This window comes from Scomber japonicus, chromosome 24, assembly GCF_027409825.1.
Source record: "Scomber japonicus isolate fScoJap1 chromosome 24, fScoJap1.pri, whole genome shotgun sequence".
Classification (NCBI taxonomy): domain Eukaryota; kingdom Metazoa; phylum Chordata; class Actinopteri; order Scombriformes; family Scombridae; genus Scomber; species Scomber japonicus.
In genome coordinates, this window is record NC_070601.1 from 13,160,067 (window position 1) to 13,180,870 (window position 20,804).

At 41.0% G+C, this 20,804-nt stretch overlaps 1 protein-coding gene across 2 annotated transcripts in view; it reads right to left on the minus strand.

Annotated features, from left to right (window-relative positions):
• zranb3 (zinc finger, RAN-binding domain containing 3) overlaps nucleotides 1–20,804 on the minus strand; it is an 80,670-nt gene that overhangs the window by 46,659 nt on the left and 13,207 nt on the right. For both annotated transcript variants that reach the window (XM_053314464.1, XM_053314463.1), the window contains exons 4-10: nucleotides 18,858–19,089; nucleotides 14,442–14,527; nucleotides 11,904–12,075; nucleotides 8,723–8,857; nucleotides 4,544–4,663; nucleotides 720–839; nucleotides 30–209 (exon numbers count right to left, since the gene is read on the minus strand). In XM_053314464.1, coding sequence (XP_053170439.1) covers nucleotides 30–209; nucleotides 720–839; nucleotides 4,544–4,663; nucleotides 8,723–8,857; nucleotides 11,904–12,075; nucleotides 14,442–14,527; nucleotides 18,858–19,089 — 1,045 coding nt within the window. The remainder of the gene's footprint in view (nucleotides 1–29; nucleotides 210–719; nucleotides 840–4,543; nucleotides 4,664–8,722; nucleotides 8,858–11,903; nucleotides 12,076–14,441; nucleotides 14,528–18,857; nucleotides 19,090–20,804) is intronic.

Here is a 20,804-nt window from a genome sequence, read left to right on the forward strand (position 1 = left end):
GCACTCAATTAAGCAGACGCACGCAGCACCTTCCTGTTGAGCATGGACCACATGACGGTGTCAAAGGTGCCCTTGGCGATGAGGTAGTGCACGTTGACCGAGGACGTCTGCCCGATGCGGTGGGCGCGATCCTCCGCCTGCTTGACGTGGCCGGGGTTCCAGTAGAGCTCGGCGAACACCACGTGGGTGGCGGCGGTGAAGGTCAAACCCTGTGGAGGACACACACACACACACACACACACACACACACACACACACAGAGTAACAATCAACTAAAAAAAAACCCTAATTCAACCACCTTAAATTGAACACCAGTCCATTCCCAATGAAATTTAATTTAGTGAAATCCTTTTTAATATCAGAATATGAGCCGTTAATTGCCATGTAAGTACTTCAAGCACCTACTTCCTTTGATTAGAATACATTACACACCTGAATATATTCGGTCACTCAGAATAATTGATGTCAAAGAGTTGATTAGGGTCAATCACTAAAGAGTTTCAACCTTTATTTCTACTCACACAAACCTTGATTATGGTTCACTACAAGCAACAACAGTCATTATTACTAATAAGCAGCCACTGACTCTTTGTTGCATTATATTAGTACAGCAGATTTTCAGTGTTAACAGTTAGAAAAATGTATTAGTTTGTATTTATTATCCTCTTAATTTGAAATGCAACAACTAGCTTGACTTTATAGTACATGTGTGCTTGTACCTGACCGGCTGCCTGGATGCTCAGGACGGCCACTCGGGTTTCCGGGTCGCTCTGGAACTTGTGGACTAACTGCATTCTCTCTGAGGACGGGACACTGCCATCTATACGGATATAACCAGCCTGTGTGAACAGAGGTGAGATATTTACCATCATATTGAAACAGCTGATGAAACAACTGTGGACAGCAATCTTTTAATGAAATGCTGGATTATGTAACTTTTGTTTACAGGATTATACAGATTTACCTTAATTTCCCAAGATTTTATTGAGTCAGTTGTATTATAGCTGCACTAGTCAATATTTTTTATATTAACAATTGGTAAAATAACTGGGGTCACAAGTAGAGACAAACCCACAGAGAATTATTACCCAACTCTGCAGTTTCCCTCAGCTTAACAGAACATTTTTACTTCTTTTAGCTCATTATTTTCTGGATCCCAAACTGAACTCTAATAAACCCTTTCCTGCAGCAGAAGGCTGTGTTCTGTAAAAACAGCTTAAGATAAACTTAGATAAACATTTCCTGCTCAACACCAAATGGCAGATAGACAAAAACAGTGAGGAAGCTGGTGAACACAGTGTACTGTTTAGCTGCTAAAGAGACAGATATTTGCCTCAGGAGTTGGTGGAGGGCAAAAAAGAGCTAAAAGGAGGGTTGATTATTGGACTTAGATTAATCAGATGCACAGAGACAAGACTCTATATGAATGCTAATGTGAGTCAGTGCCTGCTGGATATGTAAAAAGGCAACAATTCTCATATGCTGGCATACTCACCAACCTTACGAGGTGTATGAGAGTGTTTACTTCTTTTGTTCTCTGCGATAAAACCATTGAAATGTTTATAGCAGCAGCACAGTGAGATAAAAGTCATATAGTCAGCAAGTTAGTGAGGAAAGAAGCTTTATTTCTGAGTTCAGCTTCTAATTTGTAAGAGAAATAATGTTTTTTTTCTTTTCCTTAAATTTTTAACATATAGTGATAAATTAAGCCTTCATAGAGTCATGTCATGTTATTCATCACATGTGTACTAGTAGTAAAGTGTAGTATGGCCATCATCTGAAGTGCATCACTCTCCCTTAATACACATGCATTTGTGGACAGATCATGTGAGTAATTGGAGGAGATGGAGTAATTATAGTTATGTATTCAATTGAATTCACACAATTTGGTGCGAGATGATATTGTGTGTCTTTACAAAGCTGGTGCTGGCACATTAAATGCAGGGAAGCTTTTCATTAAGCTGCATTCTATACTCTATAGACATTACAATGGCTGATGTGTGAATGAACACACCACAGAAAACATGAGCAGAGGAGCGGAGATGAATTATAAATAAATAAAATATTTTTTAAAAAAGGGAAATTGGAGCATTAGCAATAATATAATATTTTCTAACACCAAACAAAGAGACCGGCGGCTGCTTGTTCATTAAACCTGAACTTGAACTTGACATTCAGCGAGCCGCTAATGCACTGTGGCGGCAGCACTCTTCTCTTTTGATTTGAGTCCGTCGGTCCTGCAGAGCTGCTCAGTGGCCGACAGTTGGAGCGCGTTCCTACTGTGCAGCTCCCACGTGGAAATGGAACTGTAGCTGCATGAATATGAAGGAGAGCCTTGCTGAGAAAGCACATAGAGGCCTGTTTGACTTTTCCCAGAATCGTAAATGTCAAACAAATGTGCGTTGGTAGAGGACTAAGCATCCACCAGGTTTAAACATCTCAAGGCCCTACAACGTTCAGTAATCAACAAACCGTAATCTAAAAGTTTAAAACGAGGACAACTTCATCAAACAAACCCTCCAGGCCGGTTCGACATCAGGTGTGAAATGGGAGGGAGTGTAAAGCATACAGGCAGCAGTAACGTCATGTGATGGAAGCGCAGCCGCTCGACAAGCCTCTCATCACAACGCGCCGCCTGCCGTTGCTTTTTTAAGCCCATCTCTGTTAATTGGTGAGTGCGAACGCGCGAAGCAATGTGTCATCACACGTCGTACCGCTGCATTACATTCAGCTGACACCTCCTCGACCCCTGCGACACGCAAACACGCACACACATGCAGACACGAGCACTTGAACTCTTTTGCAGGTTGCCGGCGCCGAGCTAAGAGATATTGTTTGCTTGTGATGACTTGTGAAATAAGCCTTGGGAGATGAATTGTGGAAGTAAAGTTTACTTTCTGAGTGACGGAAACTAGACTTTTCTTCAAGAATGAGGGAAAAAGATGAACACTCAGATGATGATTTATACATAGAGACCTTTAACTCTCAATTAATTGATGCTGGTTAATAACACTCTTGTTAAAGTGTGTTTTAAAACATTATTAGTTAATTATTGTACCTGAATGACTCTCTACATCTGAATTTTGCATATTAGTGGAAGAGACAAATAATTAATGACTTCAAACATCTGCTGTGTAGCCCATGCTGAAGTTAATCACAGATATGGCAGAAATTTGACTTATAGACACAGCAGGGCTATGGATGAAGGAATGAAACTTAAGTATGGGGCCAATTACCTCTGGTTAACCAGCAAGGAGAAGTGAAATATGAATACATTTAACACATTTAGTCCTAGTAAGTTACCTTTAATGGTCAATTTGGATCTCAGCAGATGGAAAAAAAATCTATAAAATCTTAAATGGAAATGAACATTTATGCCAGAATAAAATATAACCCCATATAATAACAGTGCTCATTCTTACTGCTAAGTGATTGATATCATTAGAATAACACAAAAAACTAGTACTTTTTAACCACCATCATTATCATCATTGCCAACAAAACCACTGATGTTATGAATGAGAAAGAAAAATTAAATTTGCATTAAACTGGCATTTAATGCATATAATAGCTAGTACAATACCAAAACCTTTTAGTACATGGACACATTAAAGCATAAGTTTAAAGACATTTTTCAATTTTAAAGATTTAAATGTTTTCAGGAGCGCTGGACTCCAGATATCTTATATTATAAATAATTGAAATTACTTCTTATTTTTTTACAGATTGGTAATGGTGTAGTATTTCTAACAGATAGAAAACTAGGTACCTAAAATGCCATATAGCTAGCTGCTTTGCTATATTGATAACAAGCTAAATAGCAAGCTAGTTACGTAGCTACATAGACAACAAGCTAAATAGCAAGCTAGTTACGTAGCTACATAGATAACAAGCTAAATATCAAGCTACAGTAGTTACATAGCTACATAGATAAAAAGCTAATTAAATAGCTAGATAGACAGTTAACTAGCTATCTAACTAGCTAGATAGCATTGTGAATTTTGTCAGGGTTGTGAGGCTTTGGTGTTAGGTTGTGTTTCCACTATATTTTACAAATTAAGATGTTTCAGATATTTAGACAGCAACTGATACTGTACTTTTAATTCTCCTTCAGGTTTCCTCTACATGCAGGGCACGGCTGGAGCTGACACAAGCTGGTCAGTAACTGGAAAGGGCATCCAGCATGTCAAACCACACTGCATGCACTGGTATATTTTTTAATCTTTCATCTTTGCTGTTTTTCTGCACTGATTAACTGTGTGTTGTATCTGTATTTCTGCCAAATGCTGATCAAAATCTGCTGGAACACATTTAGTATCTAACCACTGACTCCAGCTCCCTCTGAACAGCCTCCTCTCCCCCACACTCTCATCGGAGTTTGGGAGAGAGGAGGTCCATCTTTGCCCATCAAGCATTCTTTATTCTATTTAAAATCATTACCAAACACGTCATACCATTGCTGCTGTATTTCACGTGCTACTACAGCATCTACTTACTAAACCTTTAACACGTTTTAAGGAGATCCACTCGCCCATGAGGTTACCTTGGCCTCGATGACGGCCTCGGTGCAGGCCTGCAGCATGGTGAGATGGTGGGCGAACACGAGGAACTTCAGCTGCTCTGCCTCCAGCATCATCTTAATGTAGTCCTTCACAGCTCCCGCCTGGCCACACACACACACACACACACACACACACACACACACACACACACACACACACACACACACAGATACAGAAATAGACACAGATGAAAGAGAGCTACTGAATCCATCACTTCACTGGTCGACCACACACAGAGGAATCGGCTAGATCAGTGAAGAAGTCAATTAATCACCCTGGCATCCTTTCTGTGTGATCGATTCCCTATTGAATGTCAAGAATCCGGATTTTAAAAGGAGAGAGCACACAGAGCGACTGGGGCGCATTTGTCAGCTCGCAGATAGTGAGAGCAAATCAATAACTCACAACTTGGAGATATGATTGGTGTGTGCTCTTTCCTCTTGGATTTCAGCGCTGAATGCAGATACAAGAAAATCACCTCTTGATCCCCGACCAATCTGATAAATCCCAGAATTTACCAACAAGGGGTATTTTAAAATTTCATCAAAATAGTTTGAATGGTTTTTCAGACGTTTTTAACATCCTAGCAGGATATGAATTTATTTGACTGGGCTGATGTAGTCAGTTTAAATATAGTCACAGCATTTTCAGAATTTTTCAAGAAGAATATCTGACTGGTTACTTGTCAAAGTGACAGCTGCAGACCAAAATTACTGTAGTAAAAGTAAAAGTTCAGTTTCTCAACTATTTCATTCTTCGGGTATTTGCTCAGTTTATTTTTATGTAACACCGTTTTTATTCAAGTTTGGCATTTTTTAACTTTTCTTTTTTCTTTTTTACCTGTTAGTGTTTTATTTATGAAGTCAAATGGTAGAAGTACTTTTAAACATCAAAGTCCATATTTAACAGCATCTTGCTTGTTTCTGCTAAAGCCTGCGACCTTGATTGACAGTGTGAAGCTAACAATCTAAAAAAGAGAGCAGCAGGTACCCTGCAGGTATCCGTATCTATCATTTCACCGTGCACTGCTGCCCAGCGATCACACTGTGATGACTGTGGCCCTTTGCCGCTACCTTCTGCAAAGCTGAAGTGGATGTGCTGTACGAGCGTGTCATTGAGCATCCAGGCTCGGCTCATTTCTGAGCCTCGGGCCAAAAAGCATCCCAGAATAGCACCAACTAGTGAGAAATACTGAGGTTTGATTTGAGTCAAACAGAGCCCTTACTAGACTGTTTTGGAGACATGCCTTTCTCCATGGTGTGAAACCCACCCCTATAATCTGCACACCTCCTGCAACCTGACAACCTCTGCAGCCATCACACCTGCTCTGGTGGGAGAACCTCTGCTTTGCCTTGCTGATAATTAGCTGATGTGCCTGATAATGAATCTCTTCGCCAGGCCTGCTGACCCTATTCTGATCTGGGGGGTCCTCATTACTGACGGCTTGGCTTCGCCGGCTTCCTTCCGCTGAGTTTAATTAGTGCACAAACTTCTCTGCTGTCTGAAGCGGCCCGTTAGCTTGCTTTAAAGTCCAGCATCAGAGCTGTCCTCTCTGGGTAATTGGGAGCAGATGCTTGGCGGGTAAAGCAATAAAAATACCCCAAAGGCATTTGGCAGCTCCGTCGCCAGGCCGACTGGCAGGCAGGCAGGTGCCGTGATGCTCGTCAGAGTGACATAGATGTGTGAATCTATCACACCATTCCACCCCTCCTGATGATCCAAAAAAAGGAAGAAAGGATGCGTGTTTTTTTTTTTTTTTTTTTTTCTAAAGTAGAGAAACTGTGTCTGACTCTAAAAACCAATAGGAGAGGAAATGAGACTGAGGCTGGGGCGGAGGTTTCAGCTTTGAGGCGGGTGAGTGGGCGGGTGTGGGGGGGCTTTGTAATGAAAGGGAGGTCCAGTGTTAGGCTAAACTGAGCAGAAATCCAATCAGCAAACAACGCCAAGCGCAGAAAAAAGATCCAAGCTCCAAGGCAGGCTGAGCGGGTAGCGTGTCGATGATTGCATTCGGTGGTTATCTCCGGTCTTCGTTAACCTTCGAGCCGCGCTCCTCATGGCTGAGGGCGTCAGGCTAATTGAGAGGAATGCCAGCCCTCGAACATGGCAGATGACTGGATAGGGATACTATATTAGGTGGAAATGCTTACTCAACTACAAATGTAAGAGATTGAAGAGCTGCCCGTTCTCATGGCATCAAGATTAGTGAGGCTGTAAACTGCTCAGAGGTTGAAGACTGTATTACTGTATTACAAATGTTTCCACTGAGGAACAAGAGATATGAATGCTTGTTAAATTGTCAACACCGGTTGCTCTGACCCCAACCTTCCTTCATACTGTATGCATCCAGCCACCTTCCCACATAGCTTATTTCTCTCTCATTAAAAAAAAAAGGAAAAAGTCACTTCAAACTGAGAGCCGACTGCGTTTCCATAGCAACAACATCACAGAGATGCTATTTTAGTGCGGTGTGTAACTTTGAGATAAGGTGTAATCATGCCAGGCTGGACGCAACTAAATAATACCTCAGTTATAACTCCCTACTTTGTCTAAGTGCTTTCACTGGCGACCATTAGGCTCTGTTACCATGGCAATGCTTTCCCATGAGATCTCACTCAGTGGTCGGCCAAGCGCTCTGAACATGATGCTGTACTATCAATTCACCATTTCAAGAAACATAAAAATTACATTCTAAAACTGTTTATTAAGCTCTCTATACTGACCAGGACGATATATGTGCTTTGATTTTTGAACTGTGGCTTATCAGAGGTGTTGGAAAGGTTGCAGCTTCACCATCACACATATTTCTATCCATCTAGAAAACGGTGTTGATTTGTTGACTACATGTGTCATATGGCGCTAATGATGTGATGGTGCCTGTTTTCTCACAGTCAGTTATGCAAAACTACAAAGGGGGGTTGCTTTAAATGTTTTTAACACCATAAACTTTTGGAAAGTTTGTTGATTTGGTTTGGTTTGCTTTGCAGTCAGGATAAACAGGACAAACAATCACAGTCAACAAAAACTTGGGTCTCCTGTTTGGTTGTGCTAGATATTCATTCACCCACCTTGAAATCTTTCCGCCTTGCTACATAAAGGGTGCAGTTCTTTTTTACATTGGCATCAGTTGTTGAAAATGGATGTCAATCATGAGGTGAGGAATTGTCTGAAATGTGATACTGGGCCAACGTGCAAGACTTAAAAGCTCTCGTTAATTATTGACTTTAATCCCAAGAACAAGAGAGCTTATTGTTTTGATATGTTTAATCTTAATAGTTTATTAAGCCAGCATGAATCCCTAATTATTCAGCTTTTGATGCAGTTCATAGTTTGAGAACCAAACCACAGCCTTAAATAAATGTAAAATATGTCAGTGGCCGAACTGGAACCAAGGCTGTTTTTTATAAGCTGCTGAAATGTTAACATTTTTGCTGCCTGTCTGAGTGACACAACTGAGAGCAGAGCCGGCGCTGAAAGCAGAGTGCATCGAGTACAAATGCTTTAAGTTGAAATATCACTCTCAGTATCTAGATATTAAACTACTGTTATCTTAAGCATAAATCTAGTGATGTTCTATTTTATGTCTTCTTTCTTTACTCAACCTCAAGCCAATGACTCCAGCTAAGGATGTTAGACTTTTTAAACAGGTCACAAATGTGCATGTATATATATATATATATATATATTTTTTTTTATTTTTTTTTTATTTTTGTAAAGAAGACATGGCAAATTTCCTAAAACAGATGGGCACTGTAGTTTTTTGCCAACAAGACAAAACAGAGCATCTGTTGGGGACTATTTTCAGCTGCGGATTAATATAGATTTGGCGCTCTAGAGAGTATTAATGGCAACAGGATGCTGTATGCAGGATGTTGGATTTATTTAAAATAAACTACAGTGCCCATGTTTATGGTAATGGTATGGGTATGGAAGGAAGGAATGTGTTTTGGACAACAAAAGGAACAAGAAAGTACAATTGATCAGTCTTTGGATAGTGGATACACACCCAAAACATGTTAGTAGCATCTGTTCACTGTTGGTTTTGACTTTTTTTGGTTGATAAGAAGAAAACTATAAAGTATCACTAGACTTGCCCTTCAAAGGTATACATAGACTGATGTAAAACAAGACATAATACGCCACGACCAGGTATATACCATTACCTTGGCAATAGCTGTTTGCTTGTACATTTGTGTGACCAGGCTCATGACCTCAGTGAAGGGGTTGTCCATGGTGGCGACCTGCGACCCCATTCCCTTCATCAGTCTCTCCCACTTGGCGAAGCTGGCCGAGGCCTCCTGCAAAGCAAGGAGAGCACAAAGACAGCAAAGACTGCGTTATTTCTTCAGCCTCTCTCTCTCTTTCTCCCTCTCCCTTGTTCCGACTGTTTTTGAGATATAAAGGGCAAAACAATTAATGGTGCTGCTGGGTGTCCTACTTTCCCTGGAAGAGAAAGAAAGAGGGAGAAAAAAAAAAAAGGAGAGCGCCAGAGATGGAGAATTCCCAAGGATGCCACCCCCTCCGACTGGGCTGCTGTGTTAGGTGGGTCATGAGCGTCTCCCAATTATAGCCAGCTTGTGACAAGCCGGGGTCGAAGATGGAGAAGCAGCCGGGCCGGTACAATAAATCAAAGATGCCTTGCGTGCTCTCAAGGTGATTGGCGAGAAGTGTTTAAGGCGGGAAGAAGAGAGCGGAGAGGATTGCAGTGGGAGAGGCTGCCGGTGAAGAGCAGCATATGCTACCCCCCCCACCCCGCTCATAAACAAGACATACAGAGGGGGGTGTGCAATTGTTTTGTGGACATGTAGGTTAGCCCTGTTTATCATTAAAACAAGACTCACATGAAACTTAATCAATTAGCAGCAGGTGTTCCACATTTTGTCACTTTTTTTAATACATTTTATAAATAAAAGTGACAAGAAAAGCAGCATGCTGTATCCAATAACTGCAATAACACCACTGCGCCAATAATTCTGAGTGTCGAACCCCGTTGACTTTTTAAAAAATAGTCTAACTTTGAACCACTTTGTCATTAGAGGTTATTTTGCGCCTATTGTTAGCAACTCTCAGCTGAATCCATCTGAATTCAGGCTGCAACGCCACAAAATATGTAGAAAATTCCAACAGGAACACTCCCTTAAAGCGCCGCATATCAAACGGAGCTAAACTGTGAACCATATGGTAAGCTCCAAGGAGAGGTGGGCCACGCGTGATTAAGCACATACATAGACATAATGGTGTGTATATGTGTGTGTGGAAAGGCAGAGGGGGTGGGGGGTTACAGAGGGGAAAGAAAAAGGGTGAGAAATGGGAAGAGGAGCCTTATTAATGCGAACACACACACACACACACACACACACACACACACACAGAGAGAGAATGGTAGGGTAAGTTTCACGGCAGCGTTTTTTTTTTTTTTTTGCACGCCGCGTTCAGGACAACGGAGAGATTTTTCTGGTGAAACATGAAAAGCTTTTGCACCAGTTAGTGAAATAATTAGCATTTCAGTGGATTTCAAACCTAGTCGACGTCAAGGACAGTTGAGTGAATAAATAGTATCGCAGGAGCACAAAGCTGCGTTTCCTTTATGTTTCTTCTCAGATGTTTCTCTCAGCAGCACCTGCATAAACACACTTTTCCACTTTCTCTCAATGTGGGTTTTTTTTTTTCTAATTAAAAATGTTACATTCAAGCTTCAGGAAAAAAAAACCCTAAACTGAATGGCTAAACACTCTATTCTCTATGATATTCACTACACTAACACTGACAAAAGGCCAGGGCTGAAAAACGTAAAGGGCAGGAGGGGCATAAAAAGTGTCTGGCAGCGGAAGATAAAAGCTGTCATTAGGGAGTAAAATGAGATAGGCGGCCGAAACCGGTGAGTGGTCCTGCTCTACAGGACACATCATCAGTTAGCGAAAAACTACAGAGCGGTACGGCTAACTCCTGCTTCAAAAGACAGTTTGTTTAGGAGGGAAAATAATGTCTTTTTATGTTTCGTATTCTATTTTTTTTAAGTGCTTGTGGTAACCGCTGCTTTTCCCCTTCAATCTAATACCTGTCTATTTAGCTGCAAGGATGAAATGTGTGTGTGTGTGTGTGTGTGTGTGTGTGTGTTTTATCATCAGCAGACAAATACCTGAATGCAGATTCATCTCATGAACATAAAAAATCCCCATAAACTGTCAAACTGAACAGCTGCAGCCAGTCTAGCTTCTTATTTCCACCAAGACAAATGATCTCTGAGGTTATTACACTTGAAGCTGCTGTTTCAGCCAACTACAGTATAAGACATGATGTGAACTTTTCCAACATTCCCTACATGTGTGTTTGGTGGCCTAATTGGTGCCACTATGTAGAAACATTGACCGTTTTTACCCCCTAATTAAAGCGTCCCTTCACATTCAGGGTGATTGGAGAGAGAAAACCTCCACGTCATCATTTTTTCGGAGCAACTTATTGTTGTGTCATTCCTAGGATGGCGACTGGATGCATAATTAGAACTGAAAGAGCTCCTCCAGTGTTTTTCCACTCCCTCTGCTGCTGCTGATATGATTCAAAATATAACAAAGGCCTCTTAGTGGATGATTCTGAGTGTGGATTGTTGTTGGTGCCGGTTTGCTCCCCGTGGGGAAACTATCCCCCCCTTAAAGCCTTGACATCGGTGACCTCAGCGCAGAGAGTAGAGGAGATGTTCTGACAGGCGCACAGGCCCGGGTCAAAGCCGCATTAGCATTCACGTGTGCATTCACACGCATCCAGCGCAGCGTGGGAGGCAGAAACTGCAACCATAACTTTGGGGAGGCTAAAAGAGATGCAAACACCTACACGAGAAACATGACATTTACTCTACAGCGAGATGGAGAGGGAGCACACACACACACATGCACACTCACACACACGCACACGCATGCATGCACAGAGTATTCAGTGCATCTCAGTTTAGGCTTAAGGAAAACATAAAGATATCAAATTCTCACATTTGAGAAGCTGGAACAAATCAAATTTGGCTTTTTTTTTTGTTTTTTGATTGATAATTTAGATGATTAATCAATCAGAACGAGTTTAGACAACAACAAAAAAACAACAAAAATGAGCAGAAGATGTTTTTATTTTGATCAATCACTCCTAGTGAGTTGAGAAATGTTCCTAGAAGAGATAGCAGGATTTAATTTGAGCAAACGGCGTGAATCTATAACTTCACATTAATCAAAATGTGACACTGGAGTGGATTTTCAGATCCATAATAGTTATGGACTTGTGGAAACATGTAGTTCTTGTTCTTGTTTATAACGAGCATAGTGCTGAGAGAAATAAGTGTCTGGCTATCTCACAAGAATCTACCTTAGCGGCCTCCTTGGGCAGGTCGAATGGGATACGCTGGCGCACTTTGGGGGGCAGCTGAGTGAGAACCTCGGCCTTAAGACGACGGATCATGGTCTGGCTGAGCCGCTGGTGCAGATCCTCCAGGTTGGATGCCCCGCGACAGTCCCACTGCCTGCGACGCCCAAAATACCTGGGAGAGAGAGAGAGAGTGAGGGAGAGAGAGAGGGAGAGAAAGAGAGAGTGAGGGAGAGAGAGAGAGAGGCAGAATCTCCGGCTGTTGATGCATTTCTTTTTTTAAACACACACATTTCTAACCGAGAGCAACTTCCTAAGAAAACATACTTATTTACAGCGATGCCCTGAAGGAGTAGTTAAACACATTTAAGCATTCCCACCTGAGAGCTGCCCGGCTCTACAACAGTCTTCCATCGTTTACCGCTGAGCAGCTCTTCTGGAGTAGACGGAGGGAGGGGGGTGGTGGGGGTGGGGGGTTGGTTTTTTGCTTTAGGGCACACTGCTGAGCAGGAAAGTATTTTGTCTAATGGCCACAGCAGCGGGTTCATCCCAAAACTCGCCGGCAACTTTCACAATTTATCAGCCAAAGTGGGTTTTTTAGAATAGAACTGGCCCTCCACACAAAGGCTGGTTATCTGCCATATTGGCTGGAAGTGTCGACAAACTTAACAAGGCACTGCCAAAATTTGCTGTTTCACACTTCGGTATTTAAACTTGCAGTTGCTGATTGAAGGGAAACGGATTCACTCCTCCTAAAATTTCTGCCTCATGCGGTTATTTGAACCAAAAAAAACTTTTTCGGTTGCCTCGCTGCTTCTACTGGGCTGCTGCCATTTACCACAGTACCTTCACTACTATGAAGGGAACAGGATGGAAAGATTTTGCTCATGTGACACAACCGCGTGCCCCCTCTTTGTGTTAATATATTTGTGTGAATGTGTGTGTGTGTGTGTGTTTGTGGCTCAGAATAGTACTCCCATGCCACACTAAGTGCTATTATATACAAAGTGTTATCATTAATGGCGACGGGCCCATCCCCGACCGCGCTGCCGACTTTGATGGACGTCCAAAACAATGCATTTGATGTGTTTGTTCACACATGTAACTGATCGTCGCTGGCAACTGGCAGCCAGTTGGCATTTAACACTTGGCTTCAGTAGCGCTCTGGCTCTGACAACAAACTAACTCGACTCAGCAGCAGCAGAGTCAGGTACTGCCCACCTTATCCCAGCAGACACATGAAAAAAGGAGTGAAAATTAAATGCTAGGTGAGATCGATCGACACTCTCCCGGTCCACTTTGCTTCAAATTCAGAGTATATAAATGAAAACGGACCAACAGAAGATAATACACTTAAAAGACATAGTTTGACCAATTTGAGAAATACATTTATTTGCTTTCTTAAGAGTTAGATGAGAAGATTGAGACTACTCTGATTTCTGTATGCTAAAAAAGAAGCTATAGCCTGGAGACAATGATCTTAGCTTAGCATATAAATTAGAAACTGGAGGAAACCTGACTCTGTACAAAAATTATTTTTTTAAAAATCAGCTTATTTGCACCTTCTAAAGCTCTCTTATTAACACATTATGAGTCATAAAAACAACAAGTTGTGGTTTTACATGTGCCATTCTTTCCTGTATGAGAGCAGTGACTTTCTGGAGTCTCTGCTAGTTGCCTGGCAACCTCACAAAGCTGTGGAAGATCATTGACCTGGCTAAAAGTAACGCTGTGTTCAAAACTGCACAGTATGCGCTACATACTCACTATGTGTACTATTGTTCAACATACTTTTGTGTGAATAAACAGTATGTATCTGGTTGGACACACTGAGCTGTTTTTGTCACATCACTTCCTCAGAGCCTCTTGGAGGTGCGTAACCACGTTAACCTACACCAATCATAGAGTCTGGACTAATTTAAAAAATATATTACGCCTTAAAAAAAGTATTATTGATAGAGCTGCTTTGGTCTCTGTTCCCCATTAGCTGTTATGTTGTCCTCGCCACCATAATGCATTGTAGAACATTTTGGTTTGGATAGTGTCCAGTGCTTGAATACTGTAATATTTCCCCATAAACAGTATGCAATCATGTACTGTTGGTTTCATACTAAGGTTCTGGACATAATAAAAAAAACTCACATACTGTTTTAGTGTACTAAATAGCATTTAAGTATGGAGTTTAAGACACAGGAATACTTCAGAGGTTTAGAAAGGTTTTTTTGCCTTTGGGCAAAGTTGGGCTAGTTTTTTCCCCATGTTTCAAGTCATTATGCTTAGTGGAGTTAACTGCCTCCTAACTCTAGCTATTTTGTGTACATAAGAGTAAGAATGGTGTTGATCCTCCTACCTGATGAACTATTCCTTTAAGGCAACTGACTATTACACTGGTACGGGGAAGAATATTTGCTACATAAAAAAATCTGAATTACATGTAGAGTACTGGTACTGTATATACTAAACACTTGGGAGATATATACAGCATTAAAATTAGATGTATGGCAGATTGTGTGTGTGTGTGTGTGTGTGTTGAAGTATCACTTGTAATGGGCGTTGCAGTATTTCTTGGCGTAGTCAGTCCAGGTTCCAAATCTCTTGGGGTAAAGGGCATCAATCTGCATGAAAAGCTGTGAAATACAGAGACAGGAAACAGACATTAACAGCAGCTGCGTACTAAACCACACAGAAAAGTGTGAGTGTGTGTGTGTGTGTGTGTGTGTGTGTCTCTCTCTCTCTAAGGGAGAGAATTCGGGACAAGTTGTGCATGTTGTCTCAGTGACATGCTTGTCAGGTAGGAACCAGATAGACCCCTCAGGTCATCTGGAAGATGCTTTTAGCTTTTATGCTCCCAGCCACTGAAGCATCTTACCTGTTCATGTTAGGTGTGCTCCAACACTGTCACCATCTTTTAAATCTTAACTTAAAATCTTCCCCTTTAGCTGCGCTTTTAAATAGTTTTTGTGGCTGAAACTTCTGTGGTAGGTTACGCTCTGTAAAGCACATTGAGTTAAAAATATGCTAGAAGAACAAGGTTTTTCTTTCTTACTTGTGTGATAATTTCTCAGCGTCTTATTTTTGGATTAATTTCTAACCCTAACCCTCTGTATAAATCTTCTAAATCTTTTAAATATTTACTTTACTGCTTAAAACAGACCTTTCTCAGTTCAACGAAGCATTTTTAAGTTATATTACAAAGTACAATATGTTCAAAAGTATATAATTAAAAATGCTAATGTCGTCTTTGTGCTAAGCTAAGCTAAGCTAACGACAGACATTAACCTTCTCAGTAAGACAGCTACGCTTATTCCCGAAAAAAGTTACACTACTCCTTTTTATTTTTGTATTATATCTTGTGTCAATTTGAACAATTCCCCCAACGACAACCTCAGCAGTACACAACAGATTCCATAGCCTACTATTTAGTTTGGTCCAACTTCTCTACCATATATAGTTTGTGGAAGCTGAGCACATGCTATAACTCACAGGAGCAAAGAGATGTTTCTGGTTTTAAACACAGACCTTGCCTGGGCTCACGATTACTCTGCTGTCAAGCGCTGCATCTTGTGTGCAATTTATTCAAGGTCCTGTTGTCCTTCGCCTAGTTTACCAGTCCTGTGTTGTGCAACTGTGTGGTAATATGTGTCAACGCCAATTAACCAGGTCAAACCGCTGTATAGTCCGACTGGGCCGAGGAAAACAAAACCAGATACGAAAACTGAATAAAACACAAAATAAAGAGCATCGACTCTTATTAAATAACTACTGGCGTGGAAATTACGAGTCATCAAAAAAAAGATCTTTGCATCGCTTGACGTGAAAATACTGATAAATTACAGGCTGCTGCTTTCTGCCTTTCAATGGATGCATGACATTTTGAAAAGAGCCTTTTCATACAGCAAGTAGGTAGAGTGCGTACACATCGATGGTTGCAACAGAGCTCCTATCTCGTGTGTGTGTGTGAGAGAGCGGAACATGCTTGTGTGTACACAGCAGCGCATCCCCTTGCCAATTTTCAGTATTTGCAGCAATTTCTGAAGTAATGACAGGTAATCATCAGCAAGGCGATCTGAATAAGCAACCACACTGAGAGAGCGCTATTCTGAATTCACTGCTTGTTCAACAGGAGCTTTGCGACCCACCCCCCACTCCACTCCGCCCCCCCCTCACACTGTTGATATAATAGGTGGGTGGAATGAGGGCACATCATGAACGGTGCAGCATGCCCTGAGCTGTGTGCTAACTCGATGTCAGAGCCACAGTGAGTAATGATGGTAGCGAGGAGACTGGCACAGAGGCAGGGACAGGGGCTTATCAGGTTTATGCTGCGGATGATAAAATGTTACATTCAGTTTTCAGATTCTAGTGGCAGAGAGAGAGAGAGAGAGAGAGAGAGAGAGAGAGAGAGAGATGATATCTAAAAACTAACCTCGCCACCGACGCTGCAGTCAGGGCGATGGCAGAGACAGGGTGGCATGTATCACAGCGCATAACACACATACACACACATAGCTACACACACAGACACATACACGCACTTTCTCGATGACACACCTTCTCGAGATTTCTTGCAAGTACTAACTTCGCTTCATTTTGGAATTAATTAGCTGCCTGCATTTCATCAGTTAATTATCATGATGGGGTCTAGGTAATAATTAAGTTTTCCTCACAGCGACGTGGCAGTTAGATGACAGTGAGATCAGAGTCCTTCCTCACAAAAATACCTCGACACAGTCAACATAAAAAAAAGGTTGATGAGACTCCTGGAAAACTAGTTCATTAAGTTGTATCAGTCGTTAACCAACACGTTTTATATTTCTCCCATTTGGCCTCATTGCATCATTTTAAGCTACCAGTTGGTTTAATTTAAATACTTATATTTTTTTTAAATGCTTTAAAACATAAAAAGGATTTCTTATAAAGGGTGTTTTTGAAGAATAAAACAAGACATCGTTTGCAAAAGACCAAAAGTAACAGTGGATTGATCCTACAGTACTACTAAAACATCTTCTGTGCTGTACAGCTTCATTATTGTCCAAAAAACACATTAAAAACACATCAGTGAGCCACATTGTTGTACTGGGTGACATGTTGCTTCATTACTACCACCTGCTTACACACATAGTAGTTTATTTTACACACACACACACACAGTCCTGCTGCTTAAACACTCAATAAAGCCTAAAATTTGTATTAATCCGCAGCTGAAAATAGTCCCTTTCAAATGCACTGTTTCCTCCAGTTTGAGTAACATCTGCTAACAACTACAGTACAGTACACAGCTGTTTTAAAGAAACTACTAAGCTTTGTTTCATGGTCATCAAGGTGATGTCATGTACTCCTGTGCACAAATTAGGATTTAGCAACATTTGCCAGGCCACTGTCACTCAACTGTAATCGAACAACAGCTACACAGTCCTCATGAAGAGTGAAAGTCTCAATAAATAATTAGCAAGAATGTTTTTTTCCAAACTTTTACACCGATTGTATCTTATTTAGAATATTTTCCTTCATGGACAAATACTTGAAGCTGAGCCTCTAATGACTATAATTACCTTCTAGCCTCGTTTAAGTTTCTGCTTTTTATTGTTGTTCCAAAGGTTTCATGCATCTTTTATACTGAGTACCGAATAAAGTTTTATTATTCTCAATATGCAACACCGATTAAGAAAAAAAAAAGAAGGTAGCTAAAAAAAGCAGGGCTGCAGGTTAGGAATAATTATGTGGCCTTGTGTGTGTGTAATCTATGTGTATGTGTGTGTGTGTGTGTGTGTGTGTGTACTATAGAGCGGAGCTATTCGCAAAATAATTTTCCCTGCAGTTTGTGTAGATCCATAATAAATTACGTTCCAAAACTGTGAACATGATCAATAGTTGCGATGGTAAGAATAGGAGGAAAATAGGGCCACGTCTCTCATGAAGATAATGAGAATTATTCCTCAACTCAACTGTATAATTTGGAAATACAGTAAAAGAAATTGACTACTGATACTTTATTATTTATTCATGATAATTTGAGGCACACAAAGAATAGTGTAAACGCTAAAAGATGAGCTGCTGAGGCTGGAAAGGACGAGCCAGTGTAAATGCCTGAACACAAAGCTGTATCAGTGCCCCATCATTAGGGTACAGCAGTCATATTATACACTACTTCTTATTGATAATGTATTGTGTGTTCACATTGAGACTGTGGAAAGATTTTCTATTCACAAAGTCAGCTTCATCTACAGGGGCCGTGATAGACTATGGCTGCAATCTATCGCCTCAATGTAACATATATAAAAATGATATAATAAATCATTATGGAGAAAGGGAAAGGCTCTGCAGCTCTACAAACATTGTTGTCCTGTGCAAAGCCCTTCTTATTGTCTCTAAATTCAATAGTCCCCCACCCGTGTGCGCTCCTTTTTATTACTTGTCTCATTTATTGCAGTGCACTGTCTGTTCATATCACGGGTTTGTAAATGAAGTTTTTGTAACAAAGGTTATTGAAATAAGTCCACGGGATCCTCTAGGATAAGTGATGCTGGACAGAGTTAATTGGCTTTTTGAGCGTCGGATCGGAGTACAACCTGCTCTGGAGCAGGTTACCATGGCGATCCACCTGCACTTAAGAGCAGAACACCTTTGTGAGACGGAGAAGCCGGAGCTGAGCCCCGAGTAAGCTCTTTGGCCTTCTAATCTCGCTTCGTGACTGAGCTCAGTTAATCAGTTATATAGTATAATCTGGTTTCTTATATGTGTCCACATTGTTCCTTCCTCACCAGGCCTATGTTTAGTTTTTTAATTAAACTTTCAAAGCAGGGTCTGAAGGAGTTTTGGATGTGACGGCTGCAAGGTTCAAGCCTTCTGGGAGGAAAACAAAACAGCTTACTCTGTTTTTTAAATGTGCATTCTTTCCCATAATGGACAATTACCCATGAGGCATCATTAAAGTTTCATTAAATCAAATTGTATTACCTCTTCAGGGCGACCCAGGGCCGGGGTGCCGGTGAGAAGGATGGCCCGCTTGGCGCTCTGAATGAAAGGCACCAGAATCTTAGTCCGCGCTGCGTTCCTGGTTTTCAGGTAGTGCGACTCGTCCACCACCACCACGGAGAAGTTCTGCCTGCTCAGAGCTTCCACCAGGAGGCGTGCATCTGTGGTGAGCAGGCCGTAGCCCAGCACCGTAACCTTACTCCTGCTGATGCCCCTGGAGGAGTAAGCGCACACACACACACACACACACACACACACGTATGCAATTTAAGCATATAATGTACAGTATGTTTCAGGTGATGTATATATTTTTAATGACACAATATACCACATATAAACACCAACACATGAGAAGCATTATGGCATCTATTTATTTTCTTATTTCCATTAATAAGGGCTGCAACTATTGTTTTTACTATCGATTCATCTGCTCATTCTTTTCTTGATTGATTGTTGGGTCAATACAATGCGAGAAAATGGTGAAAAATCTCCATCACAGTCTCCCAAAGTCCAAGTCAACTGATTCATGTTTTCTTTTGTTTAATTAACAGCCCAAACCCCACATATATGATTAGTTTATTATCATAGAGCAAATATTCCCATTTGAGGGCTAGAGCCAGTTTTTTTGATACAATACTTTTTGTTACTTATGATAATTGTTGCACATATTTTTTTTAATAAGGCTTGTGAAAAGACCAAAACCAACAATGTGTCAGTCCATATCCATATCTTCTAACATCCCTTTGTCTTTGAAAAGCAGGTCATGAATATATAATCTCATTTTTTAAGAAGGCTCCTAATGTCCTAAAACAGCCGGGCATTGTAGTTTTTAGAAAACATTACCCATACAGAAGTAAATAGAGCATTTGTTGGGGACTATTTTCAACGGTGGATGAATACACATTTGGCACTCCAGAGAGGATTTAACAGCAGGACAATGTTTGTGGGATTTGTGAGAATAAACTACAGTGTTTGTGTTCATGGTAATGATCATGTGAACATGTTACCCAATGAAACAGTGTGACTCATTGATGTGATTGTAATTTTTGGACACACAAAGGAAGACATGTCACTACATTTTAGTACATCAATTTATTATTGTCTTTGACAGAATATCACCTGATTTTGCCTTTAAATGACTGCTGTAGTCACTTCTAATATTCACAAATGCGTGTCAGCAGTCAACAAATCTTATTGACTTTGCATCTGAGTCCTCGAGGTAAAGTAAAGACTGTTTGAAAAGGAGTTCTTGGACATGATAAACACACACACACACACACACACACACACACAGACACACTGCCAGACACAAACTAGAGCTGCAGCTTACTGTATTCATACATCCTCTCTTCTCCAGTGGTTAAGAAATCCATTCCTTCGCTGTATTGCCATTTCTACATTTTTCAGGTTGTGCGCGGCCCAAAACACAAACACACAAACAAACAGTCACAGCTAAACAAACAGACACAGGAACCAGAGTGGCAACATTCAGCTGCGAAATCAAAACCATTTCCAGCGTCTGTCAGGCTGACACACACACACACACACACACACACACACACACAGAGAACATTTCCAAGCTGAAATAAACCTAAGGTGCCAGTCATGTTCAACAAAAGAAAAAGCGAGTCAAAATACTGAGAGGAGGTGCTGCATAATTTTTTCTTGCTTCCCTCTTCAGTCATTAACACATCTAGTTCAAGGACACGTTTTCCCCAGAAGGGTTTCACAACCTCTTTGCGCCTCGTCTGTGATGTGAGGTTTTTATCCTCCCCTTCCACCGAGTCAAAAAAAACATAGAAAGTTTGTTTCATTCAGAAATAAAAAAAAAACTAAACTACGAGAACTCTGGGAAAATTGAGAAGATAATGAAAGTAGCTGTATTCACTGTTTATGCACCGCAGAAGTCCAACACAACCTGAATCAATA